The 18596-nt window shown below is 37.0% G+C and overlaps 1 protein-coding gene and 2 long non-coding RNA genes across 3 annotated transcripts; 2 read left to right on the top strand and 1 right to left on the bottom strand.

The window, feature by feature from the left end:
• Positions 1-2526: 2526 nt before the first annotated feature.
• On the bottom strand, positions 2527-5476 carry LOC102801787 (uncharacterized). The gene is made up of 2 exons (XR_438338.2): positions 5183-5476; positions 2527-2675 (listed from the first exon to the last, which is right to left on the bottom strand). It is a non-coding gene; the product is annotated as an uncharacterized LOC102801787 (long non-coding RNA).
• A 680-nt stretch (positions 5477-6156) lies between these two features.
• LOC146739518 (uncharacterized) lies at positions 6157-7107 on the top strand. Its single transcript, XR_014930212.1, has 2 exons — positions 6157-6198; positions 6883-7107. It is a non-coding gene; the product is annotated as an uncharacterized LOC146739518 (long non-coding RNA).
• Positions 7108-7536: 429 nt separating this feature from the next.
• On the top strand, positions 7537-17359 carry LOC100373718 (uncharacterized). Its single transcript, XM_006817628.3, has 4 exons — positions 7537-8878; positions 9008-9310; positions 9437-9748; positions 15237-17359. Exons 1-4 carry the CDS (start codon positions 7537-7539, stop codon positions 15941-15943), a joined length of 2664 nt encoding a protein of 887 aa, XP_006817691.3. The 3' UTR covers positions 15944-17359.
• Positions 17360-18596: the final 1237 nt, after the last annotated feature.

Genomic DNA, 18596 nt, shown 5'->3' with positions numbered 1-18596 from the left:
GTCGTAACCCACACGTCAACACCATGACTTGATGTCTAGGTACCGAATTGGATGTCATCGCAACCGCCATTAAAAATACCCGAGAAATATTTTTAACATTACCCCCCCCCCCCAAACAAAAAACACGATAATTAAGTTTGGTGGTAGCGTGTAATGCTGAGTGTCGTACTGAGGCAGGACAACAGCGGGACCTCAACAGGTGGTTGTACATTTTTTAGTTTTGAAATTGTCGATATATTTGCCTGATTCGGTCAAATATTTACGATTAATAATTTCGATCTTAACGTTTTGTGTAATTAACTTCGTCTGTTGACTAATTCAGAGATGCTAGTTTTATAAGGTGTAAACTCAGTTGTTTTAATATGTAAGGTGGATGGTCTGATTTCATTTTTTTTTTTTTTTGAAATTGTGCGCCATTTTCTACTTTGGTATGCTTCCGCCAATACAGTGGCAAGAACTAGCAGTCCTCGGCGCATGTCCCAGCCTGTGGTAAGTTGCCAAGGAGACGAATGGGATAGCCCGGTTCCTATTGTTCCACAACAGTGCTTTGCGAGCCCTCGCTTATTGGACCGGCCTCCCATGGCAACGCAAATATTTTATTGTGTCACGTGTCAGTGACGAAATGTATGAAAGACAACAAGTTTAAAATAAGCGCGAGATTCAAAGAGCTAGTCACAATGTTTTGAGTTTAGGGACTGGATAGTCGCAGAGTGACTAGAAAAAGCTGCGTCTCTACACAGCAAGGCTACATAACAGTATCCACATAAAGTGAACGTTTACTTGCTGCCTACAACATGATTTTACAAAACCTTCCCAGTTTTTATTTTTAAGGTAGGTTTCAATTTTTTTTGTGTGTGCTTCATTTCACCGTGTACTGTCAACACTTGTCACCGGTGTCAGCCATATCCACTTGTCGCCGGTGTCGGCAATGGACACTCGTCACCGGTGTCGGCAACTGACATTCGTCGCCGGTGTTGGCAAAGTACATTTTCCTCCGGAGTCGGCAATGGACACTCATCACCGGTGTCAGCAATATATACTTGTCGCCGGTGTCAGTAAACGACATGAAAATCGTTATCTGTGTCTGTATGCCAACCCATTTGATAAAAAAAAAAATTGTACCACACAATATAAATATACACAGGGCCAGCTTGTGTTATTCGGTACCATGTGACCATCTTATATGTATGCAATTCGAAATTATTATTTTTCTCGAGGCATGAACTACATGCCACGTCACTGGAACTGATCATGTACCTTGCATCCAATACATACGCCATGCAACTACATATTTTTTTTTTTTTTGAAATTGGCGCCGTTCATTGACGAGCATGCGTTGAATGACCCTGGTACCAAAGTTCGATTTAGGGCACACCATAATGGAACACGCAACCAGGGACTCTGTTTAATTCATTCGGCAACTACGCTGTATCAGTCGGCGTGTTTTTTTTCTTCTTTTTTACACGTGCCGGTTAATTATCGAGAAAGCTATTGGTGGTTGACAGTCCAGTCGTGCAGTAAATATTTTCCCCTCGTTAATTTACGAATACTACGCGATAAATAACAGTGCAGCCAGAGGGTGCAAGTTGAATCCAGGGGTTGGGATTCTTCGAGCTACCGGGTATCACCAGCAAACATTCTCTATGCGATGTATTTCTTGCAATGCAGTGCATGTAGTAACCACGTTTTTTTACCTCTCGGTTCAAGGCTAAGGTTGCACGGGCTCTGCAAAAAAAAAAAAAAAAAAAAAAAAACATACCTGGGCAAGTTTTTTTTTTTTTTTTTTTTTTTTGGAAAGACAATGTTGACTCGTTTTGTCAAACCACCCCAAGTTGTTGTTATGTCTTCTTATGTTAATTACTTCAACTATTGATGCCCGTCTTTTATTTCACATGATTTTCTGTTTAAAATAGCATTTCTAACGGTCCTTATTCCCTTGCCACATCGTGGATAATTAGGCATTGTATTTCAAAGCCGTGACATGGGATTACTCAGTGAATACAGGCGTGATTAAACCTTATTGTCTTACGTGCGTAGAGTGAGTGGCATTCATTCAAGTATAGCATACGGTTCAACTATACAGGGATTTCATAGACATTTTTCGATCGTTTTAGTACACTGTCAGAAAAACCACTGAACTATGGTACAAGATCCACTAGCAAGACGATCGTCTATTTAACCTATGTAATTAAATAGACTTATTTCGTTGTAAGCTTCATTGGTTTTGCGACCAGACTCGTTCAACCACAACTATACGCATGTCTGTGACTTCGCGTTATTACATTTTTGTGTATTTATGAGTTTCGGTGGGCATGCTGGAAATTTCATATAGCCCCAGCACATAGCCGACCTGAAAAAAAAACCATTGATTCATCGCACAATGAGCAAAGGTTTACTATTACTAGGTCCACACCCTGTGATAAATGTGAGTGGGTAATGTTTCATTGTATTGATTCCGAGCTAGCACGCAGGAATGTGGCTATCCAATCACCGTACGTTGAGAAACGAGCGATGACATCATCGCAATCTCGATATACTGGATTTTTATTTATTTATTTTTTTCGTTTCACATCCGTTGAATTTCCATCAGTATATGTAATACGAACACAGCCGAGCTCCTTGTAATGCTGCTGGTAAATCATCGCAACACAGTTATTCCTTGTCGATGTCACGAACTGAAATAAAAAAGAAAAAAACACATTGTGAAAAATAAGCATATTTAACTACTTTTTGAATCTGGTGCGCCACAGGTGTGCGTCCGAATTTGCAGTGAACTGGGGGGCCTCGGTTTAATACGAAGTTGGTTCCCACGCATAGAGTCCCTAACTCTTTGTTGCATAGCAAGGGACTGTCAATAGTCACAAAGAGTGATGTGCCTTGTGCAAACATGACACACGTCCAAAGTATATATTTGTATATCAAATCGGAGCCGTTTTTATTATTTATTCATTTATTGGTCAACTGATTTAATTTAGTGACTATATCGTGATACGTGCAAAAATAACGTGGCGGGAAAGGCACTAAAAAAACAGATCTTAGCCCCAGGGCTGTCTCAATGAAAGACACGCGTATTCTCTTAGTAGGAAGGTCGCGATAAATCTAAGGGCATTCATCCATATAGCCTGGCAGCTACGCAGAAACGAAGGAGTACGAACAGAAAAAAAACAAATGCAAAAGGTATCAGCAATTGTATTAGTGCAAATTATTGTAGTAAGGTGAATTTTCAATATTGGCCACTAGAGGGCTCACTGCATAAACTTTGAGATTTGTAGTACTAAGTAGATTCGATTTTAGTCAGGTGAAACTGTAGTTAAATGACTGTGGCCAAATTATAACAAATAATAATATTTATCCAATTCTGATTTTCGGGCCTCGGTGGCAGACGTCTAAATTTGAGTACAATGTTCGTTATACGGCCTGCTAGTGCAGGACACGAGACACCAACCAAACAGGTTCTGACAGGTCACGACACTGCAGTAAATTATTACACGAGTGGACCTCATTAGCATATCCAGGGTTAAATTGATAGCATATCAGGTAATAATATCACATGATGGATGTTACCACTCCCGGGCAACACTGCACTTGACTATTTTGATATACGCTGTTAAAGTATTCAAATGCAAACCTAAAGCATTTACCGAAACGGGTTAAAATCTCTAATTACAAGTAATTAATCAAGTTCTTGATTATAATGAATACATCGACATCAATGCTCTCTAATGTTCCTTCCTATGGGATCCGAAATTAACAGAAGTCATAGTTTCCCGCCTGACAATGGCACCCGTAAATTAGTTTTGCTTTAGTCGCGCAGTGCCGACTTAATCCGCCCCGCTTGAGTGGCACATTAACAATAAGTGCCACTCAACCATGGCGGGACTATTGGTTTCCACGGACACTCCAATCAAATGATGAGACATGCACAATTTATACAATTTGTCTTCGTGCCTATTGGTCAGATTTCACTCAAGCGGATTTGAGTTATGGGCACCGCCTGTAGTTTTTACATGGTAACAGCGTTGACGATAGCCAGTGAAGCAGGGTTTTAGTTAAAATTAACAATGGTGATTCCTAAGCACCACACCACTGAATCGGCGAGACATGGTTCCGAAAACAATAGTCAACATTTTGAGCCTTGTATTGAAGCGGTGATTGGCCAGTTCGTAAGCAGTTTTGTTTAGCTAGTTTGACTGTAGTCTCCCCCTTCAGATACAACGAGTATTTGATTTTCCCGCCTAAGCCCCTCGGCGATATCCAATCTATGACGTCAGTTAATCACGTGGTCGGTATGAGTGGAATATTGATAGGAGTAAATATTTAACATCCGCCCGGGGCGGTTAGTTTGTCATCACCGAAGCCAGGCAATAGCGCCACCCCAACCGAAAACGTGTTCAAAAAACATGAATTTATAAATCTCATCCGAGCTCATTTGTTAATTACTTTAATTAAACACGTTATGCATGGTATTGTATATTATTCTCTGTTATAGCCATTTCCGGTCGGCCCGGTTACATGTGAATTACCCAAATTGGATTCAATTACACAGACACTTGCTCCGGTTGCAGTGATTGATTTTACGAGTGCGGCATGTCCTTTTAAGCACCTCCCCGTTCAGTGGGACCTCTTTGTGTATTTAGTCAACTCAACATTTCCGTTCTGTGCAGATAAGAAGCGATAACAGGTCTGAATTGAATGCGCTCTTTTATGCACTACTAGCTGAAAATAAATAACGATATCATCAACTGCATCAAATTAAACTCGCATACTTTAATTTGAAACTGTTGTAACCGCGCATGTAACTGCAAAAAATATATTTATTTGTATCATTTCGGTTACGCCAAGCCATTATAGTTTTAAAACAAAAAGGACGGCAATTTCAGAAAACGTTTCCCGCTGACGTTTTACAAATCGTTGATAATAATAAGATGTTTCCTATTCAAGAAATTTTACAAAATTTAGAACTTCGAAGTGATTTCGTCACCATTAAGAATATACGGCAATGTTGAAAACCAGTGATTTATATGAACGCTCTCTTATTTTTCCTATATTAATATTTTTTAAACTAACTTTTTTTGACAAATTGCGCGCTTTTCTTTTTAGTTTTCATTATTTAAGTGATACTACATCAACATAAATAACTATATCATAAACTAGTTATAATAAAAAGAGAATAGGGTCTCACCTGAAAGAATTCCAAGACTCGTGTGGATTTATATAACTCACTTTGCCATGCCAACTGACATTGGATGTAGCTCACTGTGCAGGCCGTTTCCTAGCAGTGGTCGCCATCCCAACAACTACTATTTTATATCATCCAAGTTTTCATAAAGACTCATACACAATTCCATATCGTGATAGCTCTCCGTTCTGCACATTATATCCTTTTTCGGGCTCAAGCCACGGCTTGCATCAACCGACTGAAATGAAATACAGTGCATTGGCTGTAAGTCTGCACTAAATATGAGAAACTTCGCTGCTCAGTACCCAGCGTCCCACCTGTATTTAAATTAGATTTATTCAGAGCAACAATGCAACCACCGGAAACGTACACCCTAACTCTGCATAAACGATACTCATTAGTAGCGGGACAATATAAATTAGACAGTTCCTAGTCACCTTTATAATGCCCCTAATCTAAATATCTATGAGGTTACAGGAAGTAACTACTAGTATTTTCAGAGTCTGTCTGTGCTGTACATAGTAATTCGATTATGTAAATTAAAACCGCTTCAATCTCTAAAATACTATGAATAGTAATCAACGTAATCACAATTTAACTGAAAACGACATTTTCGCAAAAATACATACAACTGTTTTAATCGGATAATAACTGTGAGAAAAGCATTCATTTATACTCGTCCTTTTTTACAGAAACAATTATCGTCCCGCCAATAGACTAAACGCAGCCATATTGCTGTATTTGAGAATCTTGCGTTGTCTAATTATTTACAACTTTTACAACTCTCAAACTTTGTTTACATTCGGTATTTTGAAGATATATATCAAATTCGCAGAAAGAATTTTTAACAATTTTCGAATTTATGACCACCGTAAATTATAATTGTTGCAATCTCACGCCGATATATATAACTAGTCGTCGTTTGAAACTTGGTGTGGGTATGAATTAAAGGTCAAATCCTGTGACCTCTACTGGTTAGCGTCACCACACGAAATCGGAAGTAATCCAAGATGGCTTTGGTGGGTTAAATGTTACGCATTTTCTATTCCAAACATTCGCGTAGCTGTTCCTGTTCAGCATCTATATTACTGTTTACTTGTCCAAGAAGAATTTGTGTTCAGTGATATATCGATGCGGGCATCATTTTTGCTAAAACTTTTTGTAGACGCTGATACAAGTTGTCAGCGTCTGTTTCGCTGCTTCAATAGCACAATAGGCGTGTTTTTTTCGCTGTGTATTCTCACTAAGTTTGTTTAGAAGACGTAATAATTCAAGTGATTGCAGACGCATCCATGAATCAGTGTTCACCACAGATGTCAAAATATGCAATCTTGGGGCGGGGATCGGTTACCTCGAGTTATATAATCACTCGAGCGCCGCACCGATAACGAGGTCAACAACATCCGCCATGTGCATTGCTTTGTTTTGGTCTGGGCTTCGATGTTCATTCATTCATTCCATGCAACAATGCACAACATTTGTGACATATACTTGTTGTTGGTAAAAGTTCCCTAATTAATTTTATTAAGTCTACCCTAGATTGATAGCCATCTATGTATTATACTTTCCATAGTTTTGTTTTAATGTGATAAAGTCATGACTTTAGACATTTATTGGTACTTATTCTGACGCAGATTATTCCAGCATTTAATGAATTAAAAATTATATGTATATAATAATCATATTTTCTTTTGTTTTCACAGCTTCCCCAAATGGGCTTATTGCGAGGTCGGAATACTACAAGTGACCAGCACCAAATACTAATAGCCTTAAGAAGCCGGAAGCCTTCGTTGAATTTATCCTCCCAATACTTGAACAATATTCCTAGTTTGCTCTTCATACCGGATATTTGTAGCTTTATCACGAGACTTGATATCAGCTATAATAATTTATTAGAGATTCCGTGCGAGATAAGTAGACTTTCAAAACTTGCATTTCTTTCAGCTCAAAATAATTTACTCTTAACACTGCCAGATAATATCGGTGATCTGCAACAATTACGGACAATTGACGTATCACGAAACCATTTATCTGCTATCCCAGAATCCTTTTCTCAACTTCGTAATTTGGAAAGAGCAAATTTCTCAGGAAATCGCATCAAAGCCGTGGAACGGTCTGTATTTCTGTTGCCAAAGTTGAGCTCATTCCACATTCTTAATAATTCCATCGAGAACATTCCACAAGATGTCTACTTAGCAGGGTTGCAGGCAATCCGAAAATTCTTTGAAATTGAAGTGCAAGTGCACGCTACTTCTAGGGATGAAATCAGTGTGTCATTTCTTGATGAATTGAGACAGCTGACACTACATACAAATGAAGATACGAAAGTTGTGAAACAAACCCAAGAAGAAGACAAAATGGTCCAGTTCAATGACAATATTTCCTCACATCCAAATTTTCGAGCTGATTATCATAATCAGTGTTTACCAACAAGTGATTATGGATCATTATCAGCATATCTGGATACCATGACAACATCCAATCAAGATAGCTTCAGTTGCTCTGGTGACCATGGAAGCGAATCTGATTACTGTTTAGATGATACGGATGAGTGTGAGAGCTACCTACAGTTTCTGCTTTCAGATTCAGATTCTGAATCTGAAGAAGAATATAAAGATCAGTTACTTCCGAACAGAACAAGATTGCTTCGATATAAAGGAGTCGCGGTCATTATTCCTGAACACAATAAGAATGGCTACAGAACAAACCAGTTTTCCTTGAATGTTATTGAAGATATTAGTCGTGCCCCGGAAACGAGCTCACGAACAGCTCGTGCCAGTCAGGTGATTTCTTTAGAGCCACACGGTGCTCAGTTTTACCAGGACAAACCTGCCTTGCTGCAGATTCCACTGTTTGCCTCAGTTGGTGAACATGACATTGTGTGTCTTTGCAGTGACACCAATGAATTTGAACAACCCTTATGGGAAGCTTTGCCAAGGGAGAGCTACACAGTACAGGACAATTGTGTTATGATAAAAACATGGCACTTTAGTTTATTCACCGTCTTGCTTCGAAAGCCATGTCCTGAAGCAGCCAAGGAAATCAAAGCCAGTGTAGGAGGTTTTGTGAAAGTTGAAGAAGAACCTTGTGTTGAGGTTAAATTCCCCGCTGGTTCTCTGTACCATGATATTGATGCCAGTGTCAAAGTACTTTATGACTACCCGACATTTGAAAAAGATCCAGTTCAGAGTCCGCCCAGAGCTCTAGCGACACCTGTTATTGAGCTAGGCCCACATGGCTGTGAATTTAATCAATTAGCTGAACCAGTTACCGTCCGTTTACCTCTACCACATTACAAAGAAATCTGTCAAAGATTTGGCGCTGTGAACATTACCATCTGGCACAGTGGAACGACAGAGTATGAACCAATAGAACCGGAACAGTTAGACATAGAATACTCTATTGACGTTGATGAAAATGACAATTACAGCATCTGTTTCCCAGTCACCAACTTCTGTTTCCTGTGGGGATTGATGGATGTGGTTGGCTCCAAGTTGAATGAAGCACGCCTGGGCGTTGCACATCTGTTCTCAGACACCCAGTTTCAAATGAAGTGCCAAGCACTGATGATTGAAAATTCTGACACCCATACGTTTGGTTTGAGTATTATAACTTACCGATCCGACAAGAAACTTCCAGAGATTGGCAACTACCAGCACTGGGTAGGAAGATCATCTGTAGCAAAGCTAATCAAACAAGGTATGTCACATGACATTTAATCTTCTGTTAATTAAGCAATTACAGGAATGCTTTAAAAAAAAAACACATTTGCATTGATGACCTTTCACCAAGTGCTTTCATTAATTATTAATGATTTATTGATTACAGGTGATATCGTAGTTCGATTGGTTTCCGAATGTTTTGAAGCAGACACCAACGCCGGAGAAGATGAGACTTTGGCTCAATTCGAGAAAGGGTTCAACGGATGTGAATTTGAAAAACAGTTTGCCTGCAAGTTCAAAAACAAGCCAATTGATAGAGGTGTCTTTGGTAAAGTCATTGTTGAGAAGATGAACCCTGATGGCTCCAGAGAAGACTTGTTCAAGTTCAATCTCATCAAGAATGGTGATGAAGGTGAAATCTCGGGCAGTACAAACCCATGGATGATGGAACCAGTAAAAGAATTAGCAGGTAAGCAAATGTTGATTTTTGATTGAAATTAATAAAAAGTTCAGATAGGTAATAATGTTTATATAAAATCGGACTTTTTATATTTCTTTCTGTTTACTCACGATTGAAATTGTTTTTGTATTTTAGGATTTTTAAATATCACTGATGCTGAAAATTGGAAAATCTTTGCAAGGGAGCTGGGATTTACCAGGCATGAGATTAGCAACAAGCTCACCATGTGCACAGACCCACTCACTCAGATTTTGAATCTGTATATGCGACGTGGTGGTACCCCTGAGGAGTTTGTACAAGCAATGTATGATGTGAATCGTAAAGTTAGAATGGGTGACACGACTGCTGAAGGCGATCTAGAGGACAAGAGATCAAGATGGAGATCCCTATTCAATTTTAATTCCACGCCATCAAGGGAAATCAACACTTTCGAGACTCCTAGAGCAGGTAATTTCAAATTTGAATTGATCTCCTTTATTCATAATATTTACTGGATAAAAATCTACAATGCCACATTCACTGTGCAACAGTTGTACGATGATGGGATGCATGTCATACTAGTAAATAACAAGTTATGCAAAATGAATAAATGAATAATGTATCCTTTTTTAGTCCCCGTTCAGGCGCAGCCTGAAAAGGGGACTTATAATTCAGGTTTTGTCAAATGTCCGCTTTCCATATTCCTTTTTTCGTCTCCAACATTTTCTCAGAAATTCTACATCAGATATCAGTGAAACTTTGCAGGTTGATGAACAAGTCTCCTCCGAGTATGCACGTAATTTTTTTTCCACATCTGAAAATCCCAAGTGGGTCTTTTTCACGATTTTCATCAAAAATTACCTCTCCCGGCAACGTTGACAGAACGTCTGCACATGCTCAGAATAAAATAATTACTGTGAAATACTTTATTTTCGCTAGCAACATTTTTTTGCTATTTTCGCTGAAGGAATGTTTCAGTTAAAATAAAATCCAGAGAATATACCTTTTTTCCTATATTTTACAGTCAAATTGTCAAAAATCAATGAAAATAAATTCAATACAAAACACCCAGAAAAAGTCTTTTCAGCGAATAATAATTTCAGCTGAAATAAAGTATTTTACAGTAGATTAGATCTGTGAGTAACGCTGCTGTTATTACGGCAGGCACATGAATTCTCCATTGCGTGCAATTTATTATAGTACTGTTTATACATGTATTCTGTTCGGCTCAGTGATCTCATTCACTAGTTAGTCCACGTTCGGACGCAGTCCGAAAACGGGGACTTATGTTTTGACCTCCGTGCGTGCGTCTGTGCGTGCGTCCGAACCTGTATCTTAGAAATGCCTGGACCAATCACAATCAAACTTCACACATACATCATACATGATATCATACATATGCACGTCAATTTGTTTCACGATCTGATTCAAGATGACCGAATGGCGGCCATTTTTGTGCTAAAAATCATCAAAATCAAGCATTACCCGGCTGTTTACAGATGGATTTTGTTCAAACCTTGTATATACGTTGGACATTATAGGACCTTGATGAACATCATTTTGTTTTACGATCTGATTCAAAATGGCCGAATGGCGGCCATTTTTGTGCTAAAAAATCGTAAAAATCAAGCATTTCTCGACTGTTTACAGATGGATTTTGTTCAAACTTGATATATACATTAGACATTATGGGACCTTGATGCAAATAATTTTGTTTTTCAGATAACATTCAAAATGGACGACTGGCGGCCATTTTGTTTTAATGAATGGGCTTCTAGACCCATATTTCCAACTTGTTTTGACTGATTATGTTCAAATTTTAAATATTCATTATACATCATGTCATAGATAGACAGATATATTGGTTTGACGATCCTATTCAAAATGGCCGAATGGTTGTCATTTTTGTGCTAAAAAATCATCAAATATCAAGCATTTCTGGCATTTATGGATGGATTTCGTTCAAACTTGGTACATACATTAGACATTACAGGTTCCTAATGCACGTCATTTTATTTTTCAGATCAGACTCAAAATGGCTGTCCGGTGGCCATTTTGTTTTAATGAATGGGTTTCCAGACCCATATGTTTGACTTGTTTTGACTGATTATATTCAAATTTTTAATATTCATTATACATCATGTCACAGATATACGGATATATTGGTTTGACGATCCTTTTCAAAGTGGCCTAATGGTCGCTATTTTTGTGCTAAAAAAATTGTTTTATTTTTTAGATCGGATTCTGAATGGCTGACTAGTGGCCATTTTGTTTTAATGAATGGGCTTCTAGAGCCATATCTCTGACATGCTTTGACTGACTATGTTCAAATTTTATATATTCATTATACATATATACATAATGGCTGATTTTGTTTTAATTAATGCTGTTCCAGAGCAATATCTCTCAATACTCATTTGACGATCAGATACAAATGTCAATCATTTAAATGTTAAACAATCATCATTTCAAGAACTTCAAGAAGGCGGCATAAGAGACGTGTTTGCAAAGGTAAGTTTTCCAGTTTATTGGGGTACGATTGGTATACATTCTGTGACGTACGGAAGTAAATATTATGATGATTTGCCAGCTTTATATTCTTGTAAAAGCCAAAAAAAAGCAAACAATTGTCTCTAATCTACGAAACTAGTTTGTGAATTGTATACCCTGTCAAATAATTGTACACGAACGATTAATTCACGAGGACATAGTTTTCAAGTACCAGTAAATAGTTTTCCGGTCTTTTGCTTGTGTAGCAATTTCCAAAATATTCACAGCTCTGGGGGGGGGAAAGAATGTCCCTGTGTAGATCAATTTATTCATTATATAATAGCAGGTTGCCTATGATTATATTCGTATTTTTTATGTTGTGAGCATTAAACTGTTAGTTGTAATGAAGATTTTGCCGATCTTGTGTGATTCAACAGATTCAACATGGCGGATGTACAGTGACAACACGTGTATGGACGGTCGGTCGAGCAGTCTGCAACGGACCACAGTCCGTCCACAGGAACTGTGAGCAGACCATGAAATCGCCCGGCGTTTTTTCGGCAGTTTTTTTTTAATATTTTGGATATTTCATTCACTCCTGACGTCTAAAAAGAGTCTAATTTATATTTTACCGTAGTCATTGACACCTATTCAAGAGTATCATGTTTATTGTGAATAGCGTGAATGGGTAAGCTTCGTTTCGACAATGGGCTGTTATTACTGTGAACAATGTTAAATTATTCTTTGAATGCTCAGTTTATTTTTTGAAAACAACTAATTTTTCGATTTAAAAAAAATCATGCCGTTTTCCCCGTCAAAATCAAAGCATAAAGATCTTGCTACAACATCGGTGAATCCCATGTTGCGTTCACCACGAGGTCACTGAGCCGTCATTAACATATTTAAATGAGCCATGTGTACTGAAATAACATGGCGGATTTCGCATCGCATTTACATTCGACCGAAATCATTCGTTTACGATGAAACTAAGTTGAATATTACTTCCAATTCATAAAAATTCAATGAATTAATTTGTTGTGCGTATTGCAGTTCCAAACATGCGCAGTTTCAAACTGATACGCATGCTCGGGCCTCTGCTTCAAAATATTCTCGTAGACGGGTTGATTCATATTGCTCTGGTGTTTCGATTTTCACAGGATTTAACCCGTTTTAGTTCGAATAAAGGTAATGTAAGTCAATCGATAGTTTCTACCGATATCATGCTTGAGTTGTGTGAAGCGGATCGAAATATAATTTGGAAAATCGTGTTATTTTTGGGAAGTTTCGATGTCATGGTGCCAACGCTTTCCTACCTTGTTTTATTATATGAGTAGTAGGGGAATGTACCGACTGACTAACTATGCCGATCCCACTTTAGGTCATTTTTTATTAGCCAAGAAACGTTTCGAGCGCCTGTGGTACTAACCACTAAGCAATGTATTCGTGTTTGTATTTATTCGACACTTCTTTTAGAACTTACTTTACTTTTTGTAAACTTTACTGAATTTTTGGGGGGATTCAATTCCAACATTTCGCGATGCCTATTTTAGAACCAAATTAAGGCCTTTCATTTTTCTCTGAGTGGGACACCTAAACGAGAGGTTTTGTGGTGTATAAACTGGCACTAAATGAAAAAGCCGTTGAACCTTATTCAAATTTATAAGTACATGTTATTATGTATTTAATTATGAAAACTGACTAAATTAAATGTGATCTTATTTTTAATTTGAACAGAATTATGATTTTTGTTTCTGTTGCCCTGAAATAGACATTTGTAAAAAAAAAATTAAAAAATCATGCTTGATTAAAATTCAAAAAAAAAAAAGATGTAGCCATGTAGCCCCTTCCTGTTATCTGTTTCCAACTTCTTCCAAAGTAAAACTGGTGAAGCCATGTAATTGCCATACAATCATCAACTGTGGGAAAACTTATATGTTATTGAAAATCTTTATTTTGTTGTCTGTGAATTAATATAATATTTGAAATGGCGTAATGGTGCAAAATCTTCTGATGACACTACACTGCACATTTATGCACAGTCAGTATCCCAATGCGCGATCACAGCTTACTAAGTGATGATGGTGGTTGAAATGGAAAACTGAATACAAAAATCCAGTAACATCTCAAACGAATTTCCGTCTGCTGTGAATGCATGTTTCGTTGCATCAAATAAATAACCCAGTTTTATGATAGAAGCTAGCGATCTTGTGCCATACAGGGTCAAGTGATTGAGCAATAACAAATGTGATTTTATGTATACTATCAGGTCATTGAATGTATCCAAAAACATGGTACCAATGATCTGAAATTTCAGGAGTGCTCGCTGAAGGTTTATCAATCTTGCTTATTGGCTTGTTCTTTTTTTTTTTCAATCCTGCATTTCAGTTACTAGAATTTATACTAAAAAAAATAGTTTCTGTTTTTCTTCTAATAATTCGGCCACTCTCAAAAACAATTATTTTTTCATGAAGAAGAAGAATACAAAACTACTGTGATTTCATAGCGATACCTGTAGGGCCATTGTCAATTAGTTCGCCTGATCAACACAGCGTTATACATAGGACTGATATTGAATCACGGAGAGTAAAATCTGGTGATACTAATCCCTAGAACCACTCAGATTGGTACTTACGTCTTATGAACCCATATATGTATGTCTTTGACTATACTCATTTTAAACTTTTTTTTTTTTTTACAGTAGTGCTGTGAAGTGCTTCAATTTCGCAAGGCAATTTTTTCTGGGTTCCTACAACATGGAGTGTCAGGGACTTTATTGAAATGTACACAAATTTCATAAAATCCTGAATATATCTAGAAGTGAGAATTGAATGGTTTACAGTATTTTATACCCATTAATAATGATTGAAATGTAATAATATCACTGCACTAAAAAGACTTCAAACAATTATTGTTACTTCTCCATTGAAGGTTATGAGCAGACCAACCTTTACTGGCTTCCTTAATTATTACATGTACTTGCTCTGAAAACATAGCTTTTACAATTGTTTAAATTAACAGATGTTGTTCTATATGTACAATGAATACATTTTAAATAATAAACCTTACTGTGTTAATAACAAATTGTATTTGACAACATGAGAATGATTCTGATGCCCAGTGGTGATGTTGAAACAAACCCAGGTCCTGGTAATATACTAAGACCTGATTAACAAAGAAGTCATGTACATCAAGGTTCACTCAGATTTATGAATGCAGTTTCTTGATCAAGTATACATGTATGACAAATATTTTTGTTGCACTTGTGTACTCTGAGATTCTGAACATGGGTCAGTGGAAGTTTTTATTTGTCAGTACAAAACTAGATCATCAGAAATCACTTTATGATGAGTTGTAACCACAAAGAGTACATATTTATTCACCTGTTTGCAGATGTTCCTTGTACTACTTTATAATCAAATAACGGGGACTGTGACATTTCATGTCTTGTTTTTTTTATCATTTTCAGAAATGTCTTCATTGTCAAAGAAAAGATCTTGTACATCTGGCGACAACACAAATACAGTGAAGAAAATGCGCCTCGCCCAGACTCTTAACAGCAGCATAGAAGATGAAATTCCCACACAAGTGTACACACCAGACACTGCGATGTTTGAAAGCCAAATCCCAACACCAGAAAGAACTCCAGAAAGTTCCAAGACTATCGAGTTTTTCGGTGGTACCGGTCCATATACATTAGTACCCCATCCAGCACCGTCAGCATCACCACCACCTGCTCCTGTGAAGGTTACGCAACCTTCTATGCCCATATACAGCTGTAGCACCCCTGTGATGTCAACGTCAATCTCACATTTCACATCTACACCAGAAATGAGAATCCCTTCATTTCAACTCTCACCCCCTCCGATAAACCGTGCACGACGCGACTTACAGCTACGTGAAAATGATCAGGAACTGACAGAAAAGAATCTCTGGGAGACAGCTGGACACGTTATGCACAATTGGCGTCAGCTCGGACATACTCTAGCCCTTGAAGAACGCGATCTGTGCTCCATTGAACACCAATACAAAACCAATATACGTGAACAGGCATTTCAAATGCTGTTAATGTGGAAACAGCAGTACCCTGATGCATGTACCAAGGGTAAACTCTATCAAGGTTTATCAGATATTGGACTCAATGGAATTGCCATTAAATGCTGCCAAGCAAACTAAACACCTCTTGCAGCAATGCTTTTAGAGGTTTTTTTTTAAACTGGATTACTCTCAAATTTTTAGGTTTTGTTAATATTCTAATGAAATGTTATATATCATATCGTATATAATATTTTAAAGTTTTATGAATTTTGTAAATAATATCACTGATTTCCTGCCTTTCTCCAAGGAGATATTGCCATACTATCCGTCTTAAGAAATACTATTGTATAGAGAAAGAAAATATGATGAATTATTTTTAGATTTGAATTGTACATTTTGTAAAAAAAACAATTTATAGAAAAGATCTATTTAAAAAATGTAGACCAATTATGTATGCCCACAAATTGTTCTCTATAGTTTACAGTCGTTTCAATCATGATCCTAATTTAAATTGCCATGGCAACCAATTCATCGTCATTGCTCTTAAGCCTGCCATTTTCTAAATCAGTACCAAACACACTGCCATAGTTTTGAAGCAAAAACCCTTTTTTATGTAAAATTAACCAAAAATGAATTTTGTGGATAACAGCACAGCTGACATCACTGCACAAGCGGAACCAGTACTAAAATACCAAAGAGCAATATGGCTGCCATTTATGCAAAAACTTGCAACTTTAATAATCATTTCTTGGAAACTCTTAAAAAGAGCTCCCCATCTGTCTTTCCTCTTAAACTCCTGCAGAAAATTTCTGCTTCTTATCTTACATCTGTCAGTCTTGTATTTAATTGTGTAAATCTTAATTTATTTTATAATGAAATTCTGCGAGAGCGAGCTCTCTCTAATGACGCTTCAGAGAAGATTATATTATATAATTCTGTGTGTGTTGTCTTATAGTATATTATTCAGAAAGTAATTGTTTAATACTTTGACAGGAATTGTCTTTTGTTTCTGTAATGGTCAATAGGATATGTAACTAACGTGATTGTTGTAGACCTGGCTGTTGACATCGAGAGTACGTTCAATGCAGAAAACATTTGTAGAGTGTCCCAGTTCGTGTTGCTGTCAAACAATGCATTTTCACAGACACTAAATAGCATTAGCTAACAACGTTGTAAGGTGACTTGTCTACGTAACAAGAATAGTTGAACGACTCAAAGATGTTTTGTGCTATTAACTGTGCCCAATTTGTCATATCCAGCGATAGTATGTAACTTTTGTCACACTCATGGAAAATGACAATGTTTCTCTTGTCATGTCTGAAGATTTCACTTTGTGCTCTTCATAAATGACAACTGAAACATTTTAAATGATTCCACAAACAACGATAATAATAATTTTATTATTTTCATAGCTCAGCTGAATTACCTTTGTACATTTCTCTTAATTATTTAATTTATTATAATAAATTCACTTTTATGAATGTTACCATAGTGACCAATACAGAAATGAATATAAATCAATAAAATACCAGTGTGGACTTTTAAATATGAAAATTGCTTTGATATTGTAGTCATTATCCCCTACTCACGCATGTGATACCCTCTCACATGCAGTGCTCACTTGCTACTAAATTGAAATGCTGCCCACCCCTCCATTACAAATGAATTATATCCTTCAATGGATTTATAGCCATACTACTTGCCTCAATTTCGATACATGCCCCTCAATTGAATTAAACCTCTATGAAATGAAATGTAAGCCCTCGAATTTTACCATTCTAACCAAAAATCTACCCATCTCAATAAAAATATGGTCCTCAATTGAATTAAACTCGCGTCACTTAAAAAGCAGCTCCTGTCCATTCAATTATACCCCTATCATATATACCCCTCATTTCAATTATACCTTTACTCTCTTAATTTACTCCATGTCACTTGTAATGTAGCTCCTTTCATTATATTACCTGAAATATAACGCTTCAGTTTAAAACGGGGGGGGGGGGGGGTCACCTGAGCACGCGCGGGAATTGATTCCCAAACGACGTTAAAACGCAAAGGCTCATGGGTAGAAGCTTGTTTGTAAACAATGACACGCTATGGCCATCTGACGCATGCGCAGGTGACGACTCCCCCGCTTTAATAATAGCTCTATTGTTAGGAATATACCATATTCAATTCAATTAAACACATACATGTATAATGTTTTTTTTCCCCTTTCAATTTAGATCCTTATCACCTGACATATAGTCGTTTTTTTTTTAAATTCAATTATACCCTTATTACCTGAAACGTAGCTTCTTTCAAATATTACTTGAAATGTTGTCCCTTTCAAATATTACTTGAAATGTTGTCCCTTTCAATTCGATTATAGCCTTATTATCTGTTATCATCTGAAATATACCCCTTTTGAATGCAATTAAACCAATATCACCTGAATTGTTTCCATTTCATTTAAACACATTTCAATCCAATTATACCCTTATTACATGAAATATAACATATTTCAATCCAATTATACCCTTATTACATGAAATATAACACATTTCAATTCCATTATACCCTTATTACCGGAAAAGCCCCTTTCAGTTCATTATACCCATTTCAGTTGAAATATACCCCACTCATTTCAATTTATACATGTATTAACTGTTATATATCCATATATCCCTTTCAATTAAACTAAACCCATATCACCTATAATGTAACCCACTTCAATTCAATTATACTTGTATTCACCTTATTACTAGTTTTAAACGAATGTTTACATTGCTAGATAAGAGGAGCATTAACT

Source organism: Saccoglossus kowalevskii, chromosome 8 (genome assembly GCF_978046115.1).
Source record: "Saccoglossus kowalevskii chromosome 8, keSacKowa6.1, whole genome shotgun sequence".
Lineage (NCBI taxonomy): Eukaryota > Metazoa > Hemichordata > Enteropneusta > Harrimaniidae > Saccoglossus > Saccoglossus kowalevskii.
The sequence above is the reverse complement of the archived record's forward strand: the minus strand, read 5'-3'. Positions and strand labels throughout refer to the sequence as shown.